This window comes from Panthera tigris, chromosome A3 (genome assembly GCF_018350195.1).
Source record: "Panthera tigris isolate Pti1 chromosome A3, P.tigris_Pti1_mat1.1, whole genome shotgun sequence".
Taxonomy (NCBI): Eukaryota; Metazoa; Chordata; class Mammalia; order Carnivora; family Felidae; genus Panthera; species Panthera tigris.
The window spans coordinates 65,031,315-65,047,806 of NC_056662.1; the positions used below are offsets into that span (position 1 = coordinate 65,031,315).

General features: G+C 47.2%; 1 protein-coding gene across 4 annotated transcripts in view; it reads left to right on the forward strand.

The window, feature by feature from the left end:
* Positions 1-16,492, forward strand: part of PRKCE (protein kinase C epsilon) — a 497,130-nt gene that overhangs the window by 142,276 nt on the left and 338,362 nt on the right. Inside the window, exon 1 of one of the 4 annotated variants that reach the window (XM_042981319.1) lies at positions 12,055-12,199. The exons of the other annotated variants lie outside the window; for them this stretch is intronic. Within the exon in view, the coding sequence (XP_042837253.1) occupies positions 12,185-12,199 (15 nt within the window). The 5' untranslated portion in view covers positions 12,055-12,184. Of the gene's footprint in view, positions 1-12,054; positions 12,200-16,492 lie in introns of those variants that run through there. 4 annotated transcript variants of the gene reach the window in all.

The following is a 16,492-nucleotide window of genomic DNA, read 5'->3' on the forward strand; positions in this document are numbered from 1 at the left end:
AGGTGTGATGGAGGAGGGTTCGAGGAGGGGCAGCCACACCCGGCGGCCTGTTTGCTGGGCTCCCGCGGTCCCCCTTGTTCACCTAGACCATGATGGGAGGATTTGAAGCTGAAGAGTGGCCATTTTAGTGCCTCATTAAAGGCTGAGTTTTAAAATGAATTTTTCAGGGATGTGTTTAGAGGGAAGACCAGAGGAGGGAAACCAGTGACAGGTAGAAGGTGGCAGGAATAGGAACTAGGGCTGTGTTAATTGGAACAGAAGGGGAGGACTGGGGAAATATTTAGGTGGTGGAATCCACAGGACTTAGGGGTAAGTGTTGGGGGAGAGGGGGAAGGTAAGGAGTGCAGTGTGGGAGTTGGTGGAGAGGAGTCTGCAGAAGGCCGGTGGGGGCACAGCAAGAGTGGAGGTTGCAGGGAGGACGTCCTTCCCTGGTGCCTCCTGGCAGTTACCAAGGCAAGTTGCCCCGCCAGAGGGAGGGAGGCCACGCTGGGTCTGAGGGTGGTGACCAGAACTGGTCAGGGAGCTGAGTCAGGGTCCCAACTTTGCTGCTTGTGTTAGCCCTGTGACTGGGGCCCATCTTCTCTCCTCCCTTCCCTTTCTGCAAAATACGGCTCATAAGACCCGCCATCTAGGTTGAGATTTCAAAGCAAGATGGTATTTCACTTAGTCTAAGATGCACAGTTTTGTACCTTTTAACATCTATCAATTCTAGATCCTTCTTATAATGGTAGCCTGTTATATACTTTAATTGGCAGCATTTTTCTTTCTTAATGATAGATAAGATAATGGTCTGTCTTAAAAGTGATGGTGTCTTAGATTAGCTGAACTACTGTAATTAATGTATGTTTTGAAAATCTCAACAAAGTAAGACTATTATAAGTCTTTGACAGCCTTCCTCCCACTGCAGATGAGTCTGTCTTCTGGTTTAATCTTCAAGACAACAAACAAATTAAAATGTATTAAAGGCGTAATTCTAAACAACTGGAGTAAACCCTCTAGGGAAGCTGTGGCACTTTAGAACTCCCCACACAGCCCCCTTTCGTGGCAGTGGATTTGATAGATGTCTAAAAGCTGAAAGGTTTGTGAATGCCGCACCTTTTGTTCCTTCCTAGGGATCTGGTTCAGTGGCTCTCACATTTCAGTGAGAATTAAGATCATTGCACACAGAAGCATAAACACACATAACATATGCACTCTATGGTATGAGTGGTTTAAGATTTTCTAGGAGAATTTTGACTACTATTTCAGCTTTTTTAGTTACTGACTTAAAAACACAGCTAGCATCTGTATATGATTCTGTTATCATCACCTGTTTACTGAGGAAGGCCCAAGTGTTACATGAACTATAACCAAACTAGAGTAGAACCATTGGACTAATTTTATGAAAGATACTGCAAAATGTTGCTATGTGGACAGAGATGTGTATATATATTTTTTTCAAAAGATTTTATTAAAAATTTTTTTTAAATGTTTGTTTATTTTTGAGAGAAAGAGCATGAGCAGAGGAGGGGCAGAGAGAGAGGGAGACACAGAATCCAAAGCAGGCTCCAGGCTCCGAGCTGTCAGCACAGAGCCCGACACTGGGCTTGAACCCACAAACTGTGAGATCATGACCTGAGCTGAAGTTGGCCGCTTAACCAACTGAGCCACCCAGGCGCCCCACAAAAGACTTTATTTTTAAGTAATCTCTACACTCAACGTGGAGCTTGAACTTACAACCCTGAGATCTAGAGTCACATGCTGTACCAACTGAGCCAGCCAGGCTCCCCTGGAGATGTATATTTTTTAAAGTAAAAGTAAAACATTGCTTTGAAAGGTGGAACTTGACTTCTAAACAATATGCAAAGCAACTTTAAAGAAAAAAAAATCAAAATTTAAAATGTTTCAGACAGTGGTGGACCCCAGAAGAATCATATTAATAACCACTACGAGCCCTGGAAGGAAAGGGGCAATATTTAGATACAAGAGATCAAGATTTGAACTCTGTCCAGGCGTTTGAATTGTACACGGTGATGTGACATTTAGCTGTAACCGTTTGGCATTGCAAAATAAGGTATTTGGGGTCTATGTGGAATTGGAGGACCTGAATGGTCAAGTTTCCAGTGTGTTCCCGCCCACCCCCCTCCCCTGGGGTTTTGTCCTATGGGCACTTTCAGCTGCTCTTGGGCATGGGTTGACACTGGAAGGTAGCCTGTGACTATATGCTTTTTCCACTGGCATCATCAGAGATAGCGGGGAAGGTTTGCTAGAATCGTTTTGGCCCTGCTTGTCCCATTAGACTTAAGAGAGTCGTCACTGAAGCTTTTAACTTTAATGTCTCTTTGGCCCCAGCAATATGCTGGCCTTTAATATTTGTCTATGGTTTGCGTTTGGATAGTCGTGGCTTTTTACCATCGTCAGTGGTGATGAATGCCGGCTCAGCCACCGTGGGCTGGGCTCTATTTAGGCCAAAGGAATAAATGTTTAGTAAATTGTTTCTGAAATGTTTTAGTAACTGAGTGCTTCCCCCCCAAAATATTGTCTGCACTGTAAATTTAGTTAGTTTTAAACAGTGTATTATGCTTTGGTGGGGGGTTAGTCCCATAAAATAGCCTGTCTAAACTTGCAGGGATTCTGTAGAGAAAATGTTGCTTAAATGGGCAAAGCCCGAAGTCAGGATTCCCGGGTCCGTGTCCTCACCCCATTCTGGGAGAGGGACCTGTGGTCACAAGTTCGAGCCAAGCCTTACATTTCCTGTCCTACAGGAGCACGTTTCTACCTTACCAGACGGGGGTTCTGTGGTTCCCAGGCTGTCTGTCATCTTTGTCACCACTGCCATAGCATTCAGTTCAGTGTCTTGCCTACCTTGAATGCTTAATGCACAACCCTACTGGGAGCTTCAAGAAGATGCTACAACCAGCAGGGAAAAATTTAGTGCAGTATAGCCAGAGCTTAGAGTCACTAGGGAAAATACTGGAGTGGTTCTCAACCCTAAGCATCAGCACTGTCTGAAGCAGCTTTAAAAATACAAATATTCAGACCCCACCCCAGACTTACTGACCTGAAAACCAAGGTGAGGACCTGCCCCAGAGAGGTAGCTGCAGGTTATTTTAATGGTCTTCTAGGGCTGAGAGCAAGGCAAATCTGGAAAGGCTTTGTCCTAACAGGAGTAACTTCTACACTGGGTTGCTGAAGGCTGTGGCTAGAGGAAGGACCCACCCCTGGACACATCTTTGCAGGATGTTCCAGAAAGCACTATGAGCTTTGTCGCTGGCCAACAATTCAGCTCTCTCACCGAGAGGAGAGATGGCTCTTCTTCCCACCCCATCACCCAGTGAATATGGAGACGGAGAGAAGTATGTCTCTGGCAGGAGGGCTGCACCGTGTTGATGTCCACATGTCGGAAATCAGAGATTAGGGCATGTTAGCACAGGAAGGGCAACCAGGAATCAAATTTGATGGTCTCAAAGCCTTCTCTATTTGTTTGCTTCTTTGGGACAGGATATGGTTTTAAGCCTTTTAAATACTCTGTTCAATTAAATTCATCAATTACTTTTTGAGTATTTACTGCATGTTCCCAGCTCTGCTGCCTAAATCCTAGAATGAGGTTAGATGTGTGGAAGCAAAGGGGAAAAAAATACAAAAGACAAGTCAAAGACCCAATAATTCAAATTGCTAAGCTGTAAATACCGCTTTCGCCTTTTCAGATACATGAATTTGTATCTGAGCATGCATTTATCCTGTCTTTACAGGAACCCTATGAGTTAGCCACCTTTTATGATCTCTAGTTTACAGATGCGAAAACAGAGGCACAGAGAAGGTTAACTTGCCCAAGATCACACAGTGGGATTCAAACCCAGTCTGGCTGCATGGCTGTCTGCTCTTAATTGCTACATGTAGGGCCTTTAAGGGGCCTTTAGCGATGAGTCCTATCTTCTTGGCTGGGTTCTGTGTCCTCTCTCAGTGTTCCTGCCCACTCACACAGCACACCATGGTGGTGTTTACTGTACCTGTTCCTTCCTTGTTTGCCTCCCTGGGCCATGACTTCTGAAGGACAGGAGGGGGTCTGACAAGAACAGACCCTGGCAATTAAAGCTCCTCAAAAGGGACGCCTGGGTGGTTCTGTCAGTTAAGCGTCCGACTTCGGCTTGGGTCATGATCTCCCGGTCTGTGGGTTCGAGCCTTGCATCAGGCTCTGTGCTTGAAGCCCAATTCTGATTCTGCATCTCCCTTTCTCTCTGCCCCTTCCCCGCTCACGGTCTGTGTCTCTCTCTCTCTCTTTCTCAAAAATAAATAAACATTAAAAAACTTAAAAAAAAAAAAAAAAGATCCTCAAAGAACTTCCATTAAGCATTTGCTTTCATTACCTTGTGCATCCTCTCACAGCTCTTCTGTTTTACCCAGAAAGGAATGACCTTTAGAGCAGCCGAGGGAATTGCCCAAGGCCACAAAGCCATCCAGGGCAACTTTATCCATGCCCTTGAACCCCTACGTTTAACTCAGTAAATGTTTGCTCAGTTGAGCTCAGGGGCTAGGCTTTGCAATGCAGGCTTTTAGCAGCAGGATATGAGACTGAGGCCCTCCTTCCCAGCTTCAGTCGGGGGGGGGGGGGGGGAGGTCTCAACAGAACATGTACGTCACTGAGAAAGTAGATTCTAGAAGGGTTTTGTTCTGGGGATCCTGGCAGGTACATCCACCAAACGAGGGAAGGGCGTGTGAGAACACTTGTGAACTGAAGAGCACCATAGACAGTATCAGTATTCCATGATACGCGTGTGAGCCCAGCGGACACCCCCCCCCATCATTTTCACCTGTCCCCCGGCTGACGTTCACTTCACTTCCGACTGCGCCTCTGTGAGCAGCGGATACAGGAGATGCAGGCTGGCTAGAACAGGACCAGTTCTCTTCTCTCACACTTGTTCATTCGGGTATTAAGTTAGGGTGAAATATACACACCATACACTCTACCATGTTAATTGTATCAGCCACTTTAACATGCACGGTTCAGTGGCACGAGGTACCTTCGCAGTGTTGGGCAACCATCACCACCGCCCCTTGCCAGAACTCTTCATCTGCCCCAGCTGAAACTCTGTCCCCATCAGACACAACTCCCATACCCCTCTCTCCCTGCAGCCCCCTGGCAACCACTCTTCTACTCTGCGTCTATTTCACTGCTCTAGGGACCGCACGGAACTGCAATCCTATAGTATCGTCCTTTGGGGACGGGCTTACATTACTTAGGCCACTTGAGTCTTGCCCCTCAATGGTTTTCAGGTTGCGTGCAGATGGAGGAGGACCTGAGGGTTTGTGAGGGAAGTGAGTGGACCAGAAGAGATCACGTGTGTGTCAGGGCCCAAGGAGAGGGGGGCTGGGAAAGCTCTGAAGCCCCAGGGGGCTGTGAGTGAGGGGTGGGGCTTGCCACTCAGAACCTCTGTGAGGCTTGTTTAGAAGCTGGGGCTCTGCGGACGTTTTGCCTAGAGAGCCACAGCCCGCGGTCCTCACCGAGGCTGACAAGACGGTGCTGAAGCGGCATCTGTGAGCTTTCTGCAGGCCGGGGTGGATAGAGCAGGAAGGCTGCGGGATGCGGGCCCGGCATGGGCGGGGGAGCAGGTAGACCTTGGTTTTGAACACTGCCTCTTCCTTTTATTAGATGTGATCTGGAGCAAGCCATTTAACTAGTCTTCCCCTCAGTTTTTCATCTGTAAAATGGGGATGACAATCCCTACCTTGCAACGTTGTTCTAAAAAAATGACGTGTACACAGTGTGAAACGCCGTGTCTAAGCATAGAAGCACTCACAAATGGTACCCATGGAATGATCCAAGATGTGTTTCTCACACTCACTTGGCATTTTTTTAAATGTTTATTTATTTTTGAGAGAGAGAGAGAGACAGAGTGTGAGCGGGGGGAGGGGCAGAGAGAGGGAGACACAGAATCCAAAGCAGTCTCCAGGCTCTGAGCTGTCAGCACAGAACCTGACGTGGGGCTCGAACCCATGAACCACGAGATCATGACCTGAGCCGAAGTTGGACCCTTAACCGACTGAGCCACCAGGTGCCCCCCGCTTGGCATTTTAAAGAAGATGAAATCTCCCAACTGGAGAGCATTTCCTGGTCTTTGCTGTTGGCCCTGAATCACGACTGCTAATTTCTCTTAGAAGCGTCGTGTTTCACACAGAAGTGAGGAGTAAGAGTATGGGTAGAGGCAGTTAGTAGTGGTTGATGTCTACGGATCCCGTCTATACAGAAACAGAAAACAGCAACAGGCAGAAAAGCTCAGGTAGAAATGGAAAAGACCAGGGTACAAAATACACAAAGCACGGCCCCCATGCCACCTCTCCCTTGCAGAAAGACCTCTTGGAACTCCCAACTGCCCAGCGTTCATGACCCTTCACGGTCTAGCCCAGCGGCTGCCAAAGTGTGGTCCCTGGGCCAGGAGCAGCATCACGTGGCAGCTTGTTAGAAATGCAGATTCTGAGGCCCCAGCCCAGACCTCCTGAACCAGACGCCCTGGGGACAGCCCTGGCACCTGCGTTTAATAAGCTGTCTGGTGCACACTCAGATTTGAGAATCACCGCTCCAGCCCCGCCACCATTCCTGCTTTCTCTCCCCCTGCTGTTTTACATAAACTCTGCTCCAGCCAGACTGGTCTCCCTCATAATGCAAGGGACATTTCCAGCCTCACGCCCTACACTTGGAATCTTCTTTCCCTTACCTCATCAGGATTTTATCCATCCCGCGAGGCCGCCCTCAGAACCGTACCTGGTCATGCCAGCCCATAGTGGTTGCTTCCTCTCTGACCATCTGTCACCCTTAGGATCCGCCCCCTCACTGCTGCCCTTCTCATCAGTTAGCTTCTCTGGAGATCCGTCTTGTCCCCCAAGCTAGAGTTGCAGATGCCTGGCTGCCAAGGAGTGAGTGAGCCTTCCAGTTCTTTCTTTCCCATTCGGCATTCAGTGTGTGTTTTTGCATTCTAAGCACCAATGGTAGACACTCAAAATATATCTATTTGAGAAAAAGAAACTGTGGAAAATTGTGAGGAGAATGCTGTCCCTGTCATCTCTGACGGTCAAGATCAGCGCTAATCATCACAAGAAACTGTTATTCCCTGTACGCCCGGCTTTTCACATCATTAGAGGAAACTCAACAGGTGTTGCTGGAGAGCTGATTAAACAATTATCACCCCTCTCTGGCTTCCTGTTTGTGTACGGTCTGGAGAACGCCAATGTCACCTCTCCCGCCAGCCCTTCCTCTGCCACTGAGCTCGCTGCCAGGGCGCTGCCAGATTGGGGCCCCAGAGCCGAGGAGTCAGGGTGGGTGGGAAAATTGTCTCTGCACCTGGCCCCGCTGAGCTGAAGATGTCTCAAGGCTGCGTAGACTGTATTTTGTTCTAGGTAAAAGGAAGTACATACTTTGGGGTCGGGGAATCATCTAGTCCAGTCTCAGCTGGGGAATCTGAGACCCAGGAAAGGAAAGTGCCTCACTCAGTGACACAGTTAATTAGGAGTAGAGCCGAAAGGGTTACTGGCTTCCCTGACTCTAGCTCAGTGCTCATTCTCCGGCTTTACCTGGGATTGGCATGTGTACAATGATAGTTTGGGGGCTCTCTTCATACATCTCGCCCTTTACCCGCTTCCAGGCTGATCTTTCTTTTTTTGTTATTTAAAAAAAATTTTTTTTATTTAATGTTTATTTATTTTGGAGACAGAGAGAGACAGAGCATGAACGGGGGAGGGTCAGAGAGAGAGGGAGACACAGAATCCGAAGCAGGCTCCAGGCTCTGAGTGGTCAGCACAGAGCCCGACGTGGAGCTCGAACCCACAGACCATGAGATCGTGACCTGAGCCAAAGTCAGAGGCTCAACTAACTGAGCCACCCAGGCGCCCCGAGGCCAATCTTTCTTAAATCACCGCTGTTCTCTGACCTAGACCACCCTTCTCCCTGATGGTACTCATTTACCCAGGTGACTTTTTCCCTCTGTGAGTTACGTGGGTGTAAGACTGGGAGTGAGCTCCTTGAGGGGAAAGACCTCGTGGTGGGTGTATCCCAGATTGATGAGAAGAGCTGACACTCTTGCTCATTCTGAAACTCTACAGGCTTTTTTTCAATAGGTCCCTGGAGCATGCTGGTTATACTCTTCTCAAGAATAAGGTGGGGTATAAATCAGTGAGTTTTGGGTTAGAACCTGGACGACTGAGAAACTTGTGTTGATTTGTTATCCTGTAGCAGGAGGGCAATTAAATGTCATCCATAACTCTTCTTGATACTAATGACCACTTAGAATGTGACCTTGAGAAGCATTCTGAGTAAGGGCTCTGGGGGAAACAAAGCACCGTGACTGATGAATGTTGTCCATCACGAGCCATCTGAGGGGGAGTTTGCAGCTGCACAAAGATGAAATCACTACATACTCTATCAGTAAAAATCTCTCTTGGAAGTTATTGCTGTTGGGTCTGACTTGAACAGAAAACTCTGAATAACAGTGACTTAAACGAGACAGACACGTGCTTTTCTTGCACATAAAAGTCTGGGGGAAAGTCCAGTGTGGGTGTGGTGCTGTAGGCTCTCAGGGACCCAGGCTCCTTCCATCTAGGGTGGTCTCAGTCTTACTGTCCAGGGTGGCACCCTCTGTGTTCCAGGCAGCGAGATGGAAAGAAGGATTATTAAAGGATAATTTTTTGAAAAGGTAAAATCATGCCGGTCAAAACAAATGTACAATAAACACCTTGTAAGTTATGAAGGAACTTGTAAGGTGTTAGGGCTCGTTCAAAGGAGAGCTAGACACACACACATACAGCCCACCAAGAATGCTGAAATGAGGGGCGCCTGGGTGGCTCAGTCGGCTGAGCGTCCGACTTCGGCTCAGGTCATGATCTCACCAGTCGTGGGTTCGAGCCCCACATCGGGCTCTGTGCTGACTGACAGCTCAGATCCTGAAGCCTGCTTTGGACTCTGTGTCTCCTTCTCTCTCTGCCCCTCCCCTGCTTGTGCTCTGTCTCTCTCTGTCTCTCAAAATATAAAATCAAACATTAGAAAAAATTAAAAAAAAAAAAGAATGCTGAAATGAGCCTACAGCTAGATGCAGCATTGATCAGTACTCATTGCGATATCAACTTCATCTCTGCTGGCCCAAATTTGCATTTTTATGAACAGGGCTCATTTCCATTATGAACAGTATTCTACCACTCACAGGGTTGTAAAATTGCTCCAAGATAACCAAAGTCTGATAGAACACAGAAGTCGTGCTCTACCCAGGACACCAGTAATTATTTTTGTCCATTTCACCATTTTCCCAGCAAGTGAAAGATGAAGCAAGTAAAGGGAATACATCTGCTTTCTCTTAAGGAAAGTTCCTAGAAATTGCCACATATGCATTTGCTTACATCCTATGACCAGAAGTTAGTCACATGGCCACACCTAGTTGTAAGGGCAGTTGGGAAATGCAGACTTTATAAGATTCTCTTGTATGGGGGAAGGGGAAGATAAGACATGGAGGACAGCCAGCAGCCCCTGCTCAACTGTTATCTATGGCTACTGGGGCATTGTTCTTGATAGCAAACAGAGACGAGTAAGGGTCCATTAGGTAATTTGTGGTATGTCCACACAATGGGATATTATGTAGCCAGTAAAAGAGGGAGGTAGCTACGTGAGTACTGATGTAGACATCTCCGAGATACTTTGTTCTGTGAAAACACACACACAGGAGTGTGTGTAACAGACCCTCGTTTGAGTTGGGAAGAACATGTGAATATGCACATAAATATATAGGTTCTCATGGAAAGGAACAAGAGAAAGAAGTACAAGTTTCTGTGTGACAGGGAGCAACGAGGGAGGCTGACTTGTGTTCGCGTATTGTCTGTCGTCAATAAAATAAAATAAAAGTCACCATCATGTGTGGCTCAAAGAAATATTGGAGTAGGTCTGAGGCTGGGGAGGGGGCAGGGTTTCTAAATTGTTGCCACTGGGTTTCCCAAGTATCAAGAGAAGTGGGAGGCTCAAAGAAGAAAATGATGGAACCCTAGAATGAAAACACAGGACATTCACTTCATGTCCTTTTGTAATTCTTGAATTTTGAACTGGTTGGATCTTATGTTATTTACAGCCTTAATGGTATTTAAGAACATTATTATTTTTTTACCTTTTGACCCCCACCAGTACATATTTTAATCAAAATATTAAATAAAACTTAAAATTATGGTAGCTATTATAGTTCACCTCTCTACACACTCCCTCCCACACATCTGTCTCTATCCATATCCGTGTCTGTGTCCATATCCATATATTCCTGGCTGGGGGAGTCCACTACTGGGCAGATCTCCTGGGACTGTTTATACTCATCTCTTCTTAAGTTGGGAAGGAATGTGAATCAAGAGTTAAGCCTGGATTTTAGCCGCAACCCTGATGAGCCACATGAGTTTGGGTGTCGCTTCACATCTCTGGAGAAAGACTCCACCTCTGTTCGAGGCTTACTTCCATGCGCTGTTCTACTTAGCTTACAGGAACACTGTCAGGATTTATGATTGGTGGGCAGGTGAACTGTCAGTGCGTGTGAAAAGACAGCATTATTCAAATGCAAAGGATTATTATTACCCGCTGAGAGAGAAGGCACAGATCTCAAACCTCCTATAGGAAATTCCACCCTCGGCGGCAGAAGAGCCGTTTGAAACACGAAGCCCAAAGAGCTAGCTAACTGTGGCAGTGGCTTCCAAAAAACCAGTGTTTGCAGGATACCCAGGAAGGCAGGGGCGGGGGTGGGGTGGGGCAGATCACAAACTCCCTGACTGCTGAGTGATGTCAGACTGGTGACCTAGCTTCTCCGTGTCTCAGTGAGCTCTTCCGTCCAATGACGGTTATTAGTACCCACCTCATAGGCTTGTTTTGACGATTAAATGAGTTAATAGACGTAGAGCACTTCTAACAACAATGCCTGGCATGTGGGACGTGTTGTGAAAGATACCTCTGTGCGTGGAGATGATGAAAAGAGCTGTTGATTTGTGAAGCACCCAGCCCAGGGCCAGGAACCCCGTGACTTGGCCTCCCAGGGGGAGTGAGTGGTGGAGAAGTCGAGGTGCTGATCGTGCTGCTCTCTGCCCTTGTGCCCCGTACGGTCTCACGGTGGAAGGACTCCCATGAAAGAGCCTGCACTAGCAAAATAGTAGGGCACCAGGTGAATGTTTAAATATCGAGTGCCCTCATCGGCGTTACGGAGCCTTGGCAGGTTAACAAGCACCTTAAGGAGAATCTTTAGCTTGGTTGCAAAAAACATGGAAGGCCATTAGGAGAAAACAGCTATTGGAAATTGTATTTCTGGGGTTTCCTGGCCCCACTAGCAGCCTGGAGTGAGCCTTGTTTGGGACGGAGTTAATACGCTTTTGGCGTCTAGTTCCAGGCTGCAAAACTTCAGGGAATTTGGCATTATCTCATCCAATGTGCTAATCACCAGCCGGGAAGCCATTGCGCCTTCCTGAGGCACTTATCTAAGGCCATTCAGGAGCCCAGCTGTCTGGAAGGTCCCGGGATGGGCTCTCAGGCTTCTCCCGGCCTGCCCCTTGCTGGCCAGCCTCAAGTCATTTCTTATAAAGGACCTGAAAGTGACCGTTCGGCTGCATTAGCAGGAAGGGGCTCACAGGGTTAATGGCTGGGTTCAGATGGTAGGAAGCAGATCAGATATAGGTGCTTATGATAAGGAATGGTGGGGGGGGGGGGGGCGGGGGAAGTGTCATATTCCTGAGTAGAGAGGAGGGGTAGGGGCAGCCTTGTCCTCTTCTTTCCTTCCACCTGTGTGGTGAGCCCCCTGCTAAACACACATGAGGACATGAAGAGACCTCATGAGCCATCGTACATGTTCACAAGTGAGAAAATTGGGGCTCCGGGAGGCCCCAGGAGGTCATCTGGAGACACGGGCCCAGCCAGACCCAGCACTCGGGCCTTCAGGGTTCCAGTGGCCACACAGTACATTACAGGGGAAAAGCCGGCAGAGCAGGGTCCAAATTGCGCCCTATCATGGGTTTTCCTCTGTGAAATGGCCTGTAGGGTATAATACTGTCAGGAATTACTGAGATAATGTAAAGTCCCTAATATGGCTCATGGAGCACATGTTCCAGAATGTCCAAATTGGTTCTCCACTGTTAGGTCATCAACACGGCTGAGCCTAACTGGGTGTTTGTGGAATCTAAACCTCCAGGAGCACGCACAGGAAACTGAAAAATGAGAATAGTCTACGTGAGTCCAACATGAATCATATAAATTGACCCTCATCAGGGAACTGAGCTCCTAGGGTGGACAGGATAATCAGCAAAGTCTCCCCACCCCCCTTGCCCCAGACCTTGGTTTTGAGAAAGAAAAAAAGAGAGACTTGGATAGATAGATTGTAAGTTGGAGTGGTGTAGGGGGTAACCATCCCCCAGCCCCAGCCATGGTGATGGCGCTTGTGTTGGGGGCCTGAGCATGACTCCAGGGCCAGGTTGAGAAGACTCTGGAAGCCATAGCCAGCGATGAGAAGTGGCAAACTTGATGATGGCTCAGAGCAAATTCAGCCCCCCAGGAATGACGCGGGGCCATTCTCTGCAGAGGCGCCCCCTGCGTGGAAGCCAGAGGTTTCCAGGCTGCAGCTGGTGCTCACAGCCCTGCCTCTGTCCGCATCTCTGCTTTCACTTCTCGCACCACTACTGGGGTCCAAGCTCACTCCTCCTCCAGTGGGATTTCAGGACTCTTTCATGCTGACAACCCAGAAGGCAAATAAAACTCATGGACAGAACATGTCGCTGTATGTGGACAAGGAGGGAAGGATAATCCCGAGTCACTGCCAGTTTGAGAGGAAACGAGCAGCGCTGATTGTTCTGGGGCCCGAGCTGCTCCAGGGTGTGAGCCAGGCATCTTGATTCTTTCAGACTTCAGGCACGTATAGGAGGTGGCTGAGGCGCCAAGAATATTTAGTGCAAGAGAGTTGCTGAAATGTCCTAGCCCTGGACAGTGTCTTGCAGGGCACTTTCTATTCTCCAGAGGGGACCAGGGAGCCGGGCTCTGGTTGCACCTCAGACACAGGTTGCACTTGTCAGATGGGCCCTTAGGAAGAGAAGAGGTCCAAGAAGGGGTTTTGGGGACACCATCCCATGCCGTGGGCTTGGAGGCTGTGGCAATGTGACATCTCCAAAATCCAAACCAACACGGCTTTGGATTGGGTTGGGTGTTAAGTTCCTTCTGGTTCTAAAGCACCTGGTTTGAAATGGCTCCAGCTGCACTCGTTCGGAGCAAGGGATCCGAGGTCCGTGCTCCCACCCTGTTTCATATCATCAGGCATTCCCTAGCCGCAAGGGAGCATTCACCAGTGGTATAATTTAGTTCCCAAGCCAGAACCTCATTACCATTAAGAAGGCACTAATCTCGTAAGAGGATTATGCAGGAAATTTGATACAGCAGTTTCCCCCCTCTTTCTTTGCTCTCTCTTTGATGGTTCAGGGTCAAGAATATGACTTATTATTTACTTATTTATTTTATAATCTGTAGCAAGAAGTGCATTGGGTAAAATCCTGGTTCTGGAGCCAAAAGAAAGTTGTGTGTTCTTTGAGCTGTGACCATAGCAGGCAGGCCGTGGTTCCGGGTGTTTGGAATCCTCTTTGGAATCCAAAGCTCAGGTGGTGGTGCCTTCCTCCACTACTCCAGTAGATCCTTCCTCTCTCTTGACCCTGTCTTATAGGCTCCTATTCTGATTTGATATTTCATCATCTCCCTTCAGCTTTCCAACCCTGGATGCCTTCTCTTTTTCTTCCTGGGTTCCCCCCATGAGACTTCAGTAAGGACCTGTGCTTGGTTAGTGACTTCTTCCTCACTTGCTTCAAGGGGGAGACAACCTAGGTGAAAATCCCTCAGGTAGTTACAAATAACCACATGTTTTAGCCAGAGTCCGAACCCTCCCTGCGGGGAGAGTGTTTTATTGATAGAATGTTCCAGCAAGCATACTAATTTCTCTCTCTTACTTATCAGAAAGAGCCAGGAGATGTTGGTGAGCAATAACATAGAGCTGGAGGAGAAAATCACCATTGATGGGAGTTGCTGGTATTGGAATGAGTGGGTTCTAGTTCTGTCTGCCACTTTCCAGTTCGATGATCTCGGGCAAAGCATCCTCAAGTCTCAATTTCTCATCTGAAAAATGGCAGTGATAATATCCACCCCACCAGCCCAGTGCCGGCACTGGGATGGTGTGTGTGAATGCCAGGAAGTGAGATGAGAATGCTCGCAGGGCATTCATGAATCTGGCCATTAAAGCAAGATGCGTCCCAGGCGTAGATGGGACTTTCACCTACCCGCTTTCTCCTGATCTGTGAGGTGTACTGGAAAGACACATCTTCCTTTATATTTGCATTTATTCACCTGTCCACTCATTATCACAGCTACTGAAATCCCTACCACTGTTGTTGCCTGGTACTGCATGTATGGAGGTTTGGTATGTGGCCTTGGCCAGTGGGTATGAGCTCAAGATTCTGCTTTAAAAGCCCCATGTGGCTCTTCCCTGAGTCCCGGACCTGCCGTGTATATGCAAGAACAGCCTGTCCTAACTGACCAGGCTGAGTGGTCTGTGTTCACCCTTCCCTGGACTGTACTGAGGTTTAAGCTTTTGCGGGTATCCTGGCCCTCTGACCTAAAACATCGATCAGTGATTTTTCTTGGGGATGACTCCAGGGGCACTTTCTCCAGGATGGAGTGCACAGGTGGGTAACTTGGCACTTCAGCATCCCTAACCCCTAGAGGCGTGCTTCCCTTTCTGTATCAACTAGACAGAAGCAACCCAGCGCTGGCCAGACTCCAAACTTCTTGTGAAACTTCTGGCTTTTGTTTCTTTTGTTTTCAACGAATCTTTCTTTCCTTATCCTTAGATTCCTGCCATTTTATTATCATAATTATTTTTCAAGTGCCAGGCCTTTGTTTTTGGACCACCCTGGTTTTTCCTTCTGCCCCGTCTTCCGTAATCCTACTCCTGTACCTGTCTCTCCCCATGCCACACAGCACCCTGCACCCCCATTCGTCAGACTGCCCTTCCCTGCCAGCTGATTGCTCCTTTGACCGCCTTGGTCTTCCTAGTAACCCTCCACGTCCCTTTCCCTAATTGGTAGAGCGTGAACTGGCCCAAGGCATGAATGAAGGGGTACGTTTAATTCCTTTTAGATGTGTTGCACTATTAAATAATGTTTTAAAGATCTAAGGCAATGATACTACCTAGTGTTGATGAAGACGTACGGATTTCTTCCTATGGTGCAAGTGAGGGTGTAATTGATAAGACCTTTCTGGAGGGCAATATGGCAAAAAATATCAAGAACTTTCAAAATATGCATTTGTAAATACATATTTCTTGACCCAGCATTTCCATTTCTAGGTGGGAATGATCATAGATGTATATAAAAGATGTTCTTTTTAGTGTTGTTTAAAATATTGAAAAACTGGAAAATATCCCCAATGGGGGTATGTTGTAGCTACTCAGAAATAGTCCTATTAAACAATTGATTAAAACTCAGCTCATCAATACTGTGGAAGCCTATGCAGTAATGATAATAGAAGTGAATAAATGAAGTGAATTCAGTGCAGAAATTTTCAAAATATATTAAGTGACAAGATTTGCAGGTTATATTGTTATGTTTGGTTTGATGTTGTAACGTTGGACTCTGCTTGGGTGTGAGCCCAGGCTTTGCCACTTACAAGGTGTGTGACCTCTGACACGTTTCTTAACTTCTCTGTGCTTCAGTTTTCATTTAAAAATTTTTTTTTAATGTTTATTATTTATTTTTGGGAGAGAGAGAGAGAGAGAGAGAGAGACAGAGTACGAGCAGGGGAGGAGCAGAGAGAGAGGGAGACACAGAGTCTGAGGCAGGCTCCAGGCTCTGAGCTGTCAGCATAAAGCCCGATGCGATGCGGGGCTCAAACCCATGAACCGTGAGATCATGACCTGAGCCGAAGTCGGACGCTTAACCCGCTGAGCCACCCAGGCGCCCCATGTATTTCAGTTTTCTTCTCTGTAAAATGAGGGACGAATAGTACCTATTCAAGGGTTATTGATATGATTAAACGATTTAAAAAATGTTCGGTGTTTACACTAGTACTTGGCACAGAAAAAGTATTCAATACATATTAGCTCTATTGTTAAAAATTATTTATACAGAGGCACCTGGATGGCTCAGTCAGTTAAGCGTCTGACTCTTGATTTCGGCTCAAGTCAGGATCTCACAGTTTTGTGAGTTTGAGCCCTGCACTGGGCTCTGCGCTGATAGTGAGGAGCCTGCTTGAGATTCTCCCTCTCCGTCTGCCCTCCCCTGCTCACATTCTCTCTGTCTCTCTCAAAATAGATATATAAACTTAAAAACAGTACTTATACGTACATGTATACATAGACACAAACATGAAAAATTGGAAGGAATATATTGCAACCTGTCTTTGGGGTTGTGAGATTATGGTGATTTTTTTGAGGTTTTGTTTCTATTCTACAATTACTACTATGAACTTTAAAAAAAATTATTTTTGAGAGAT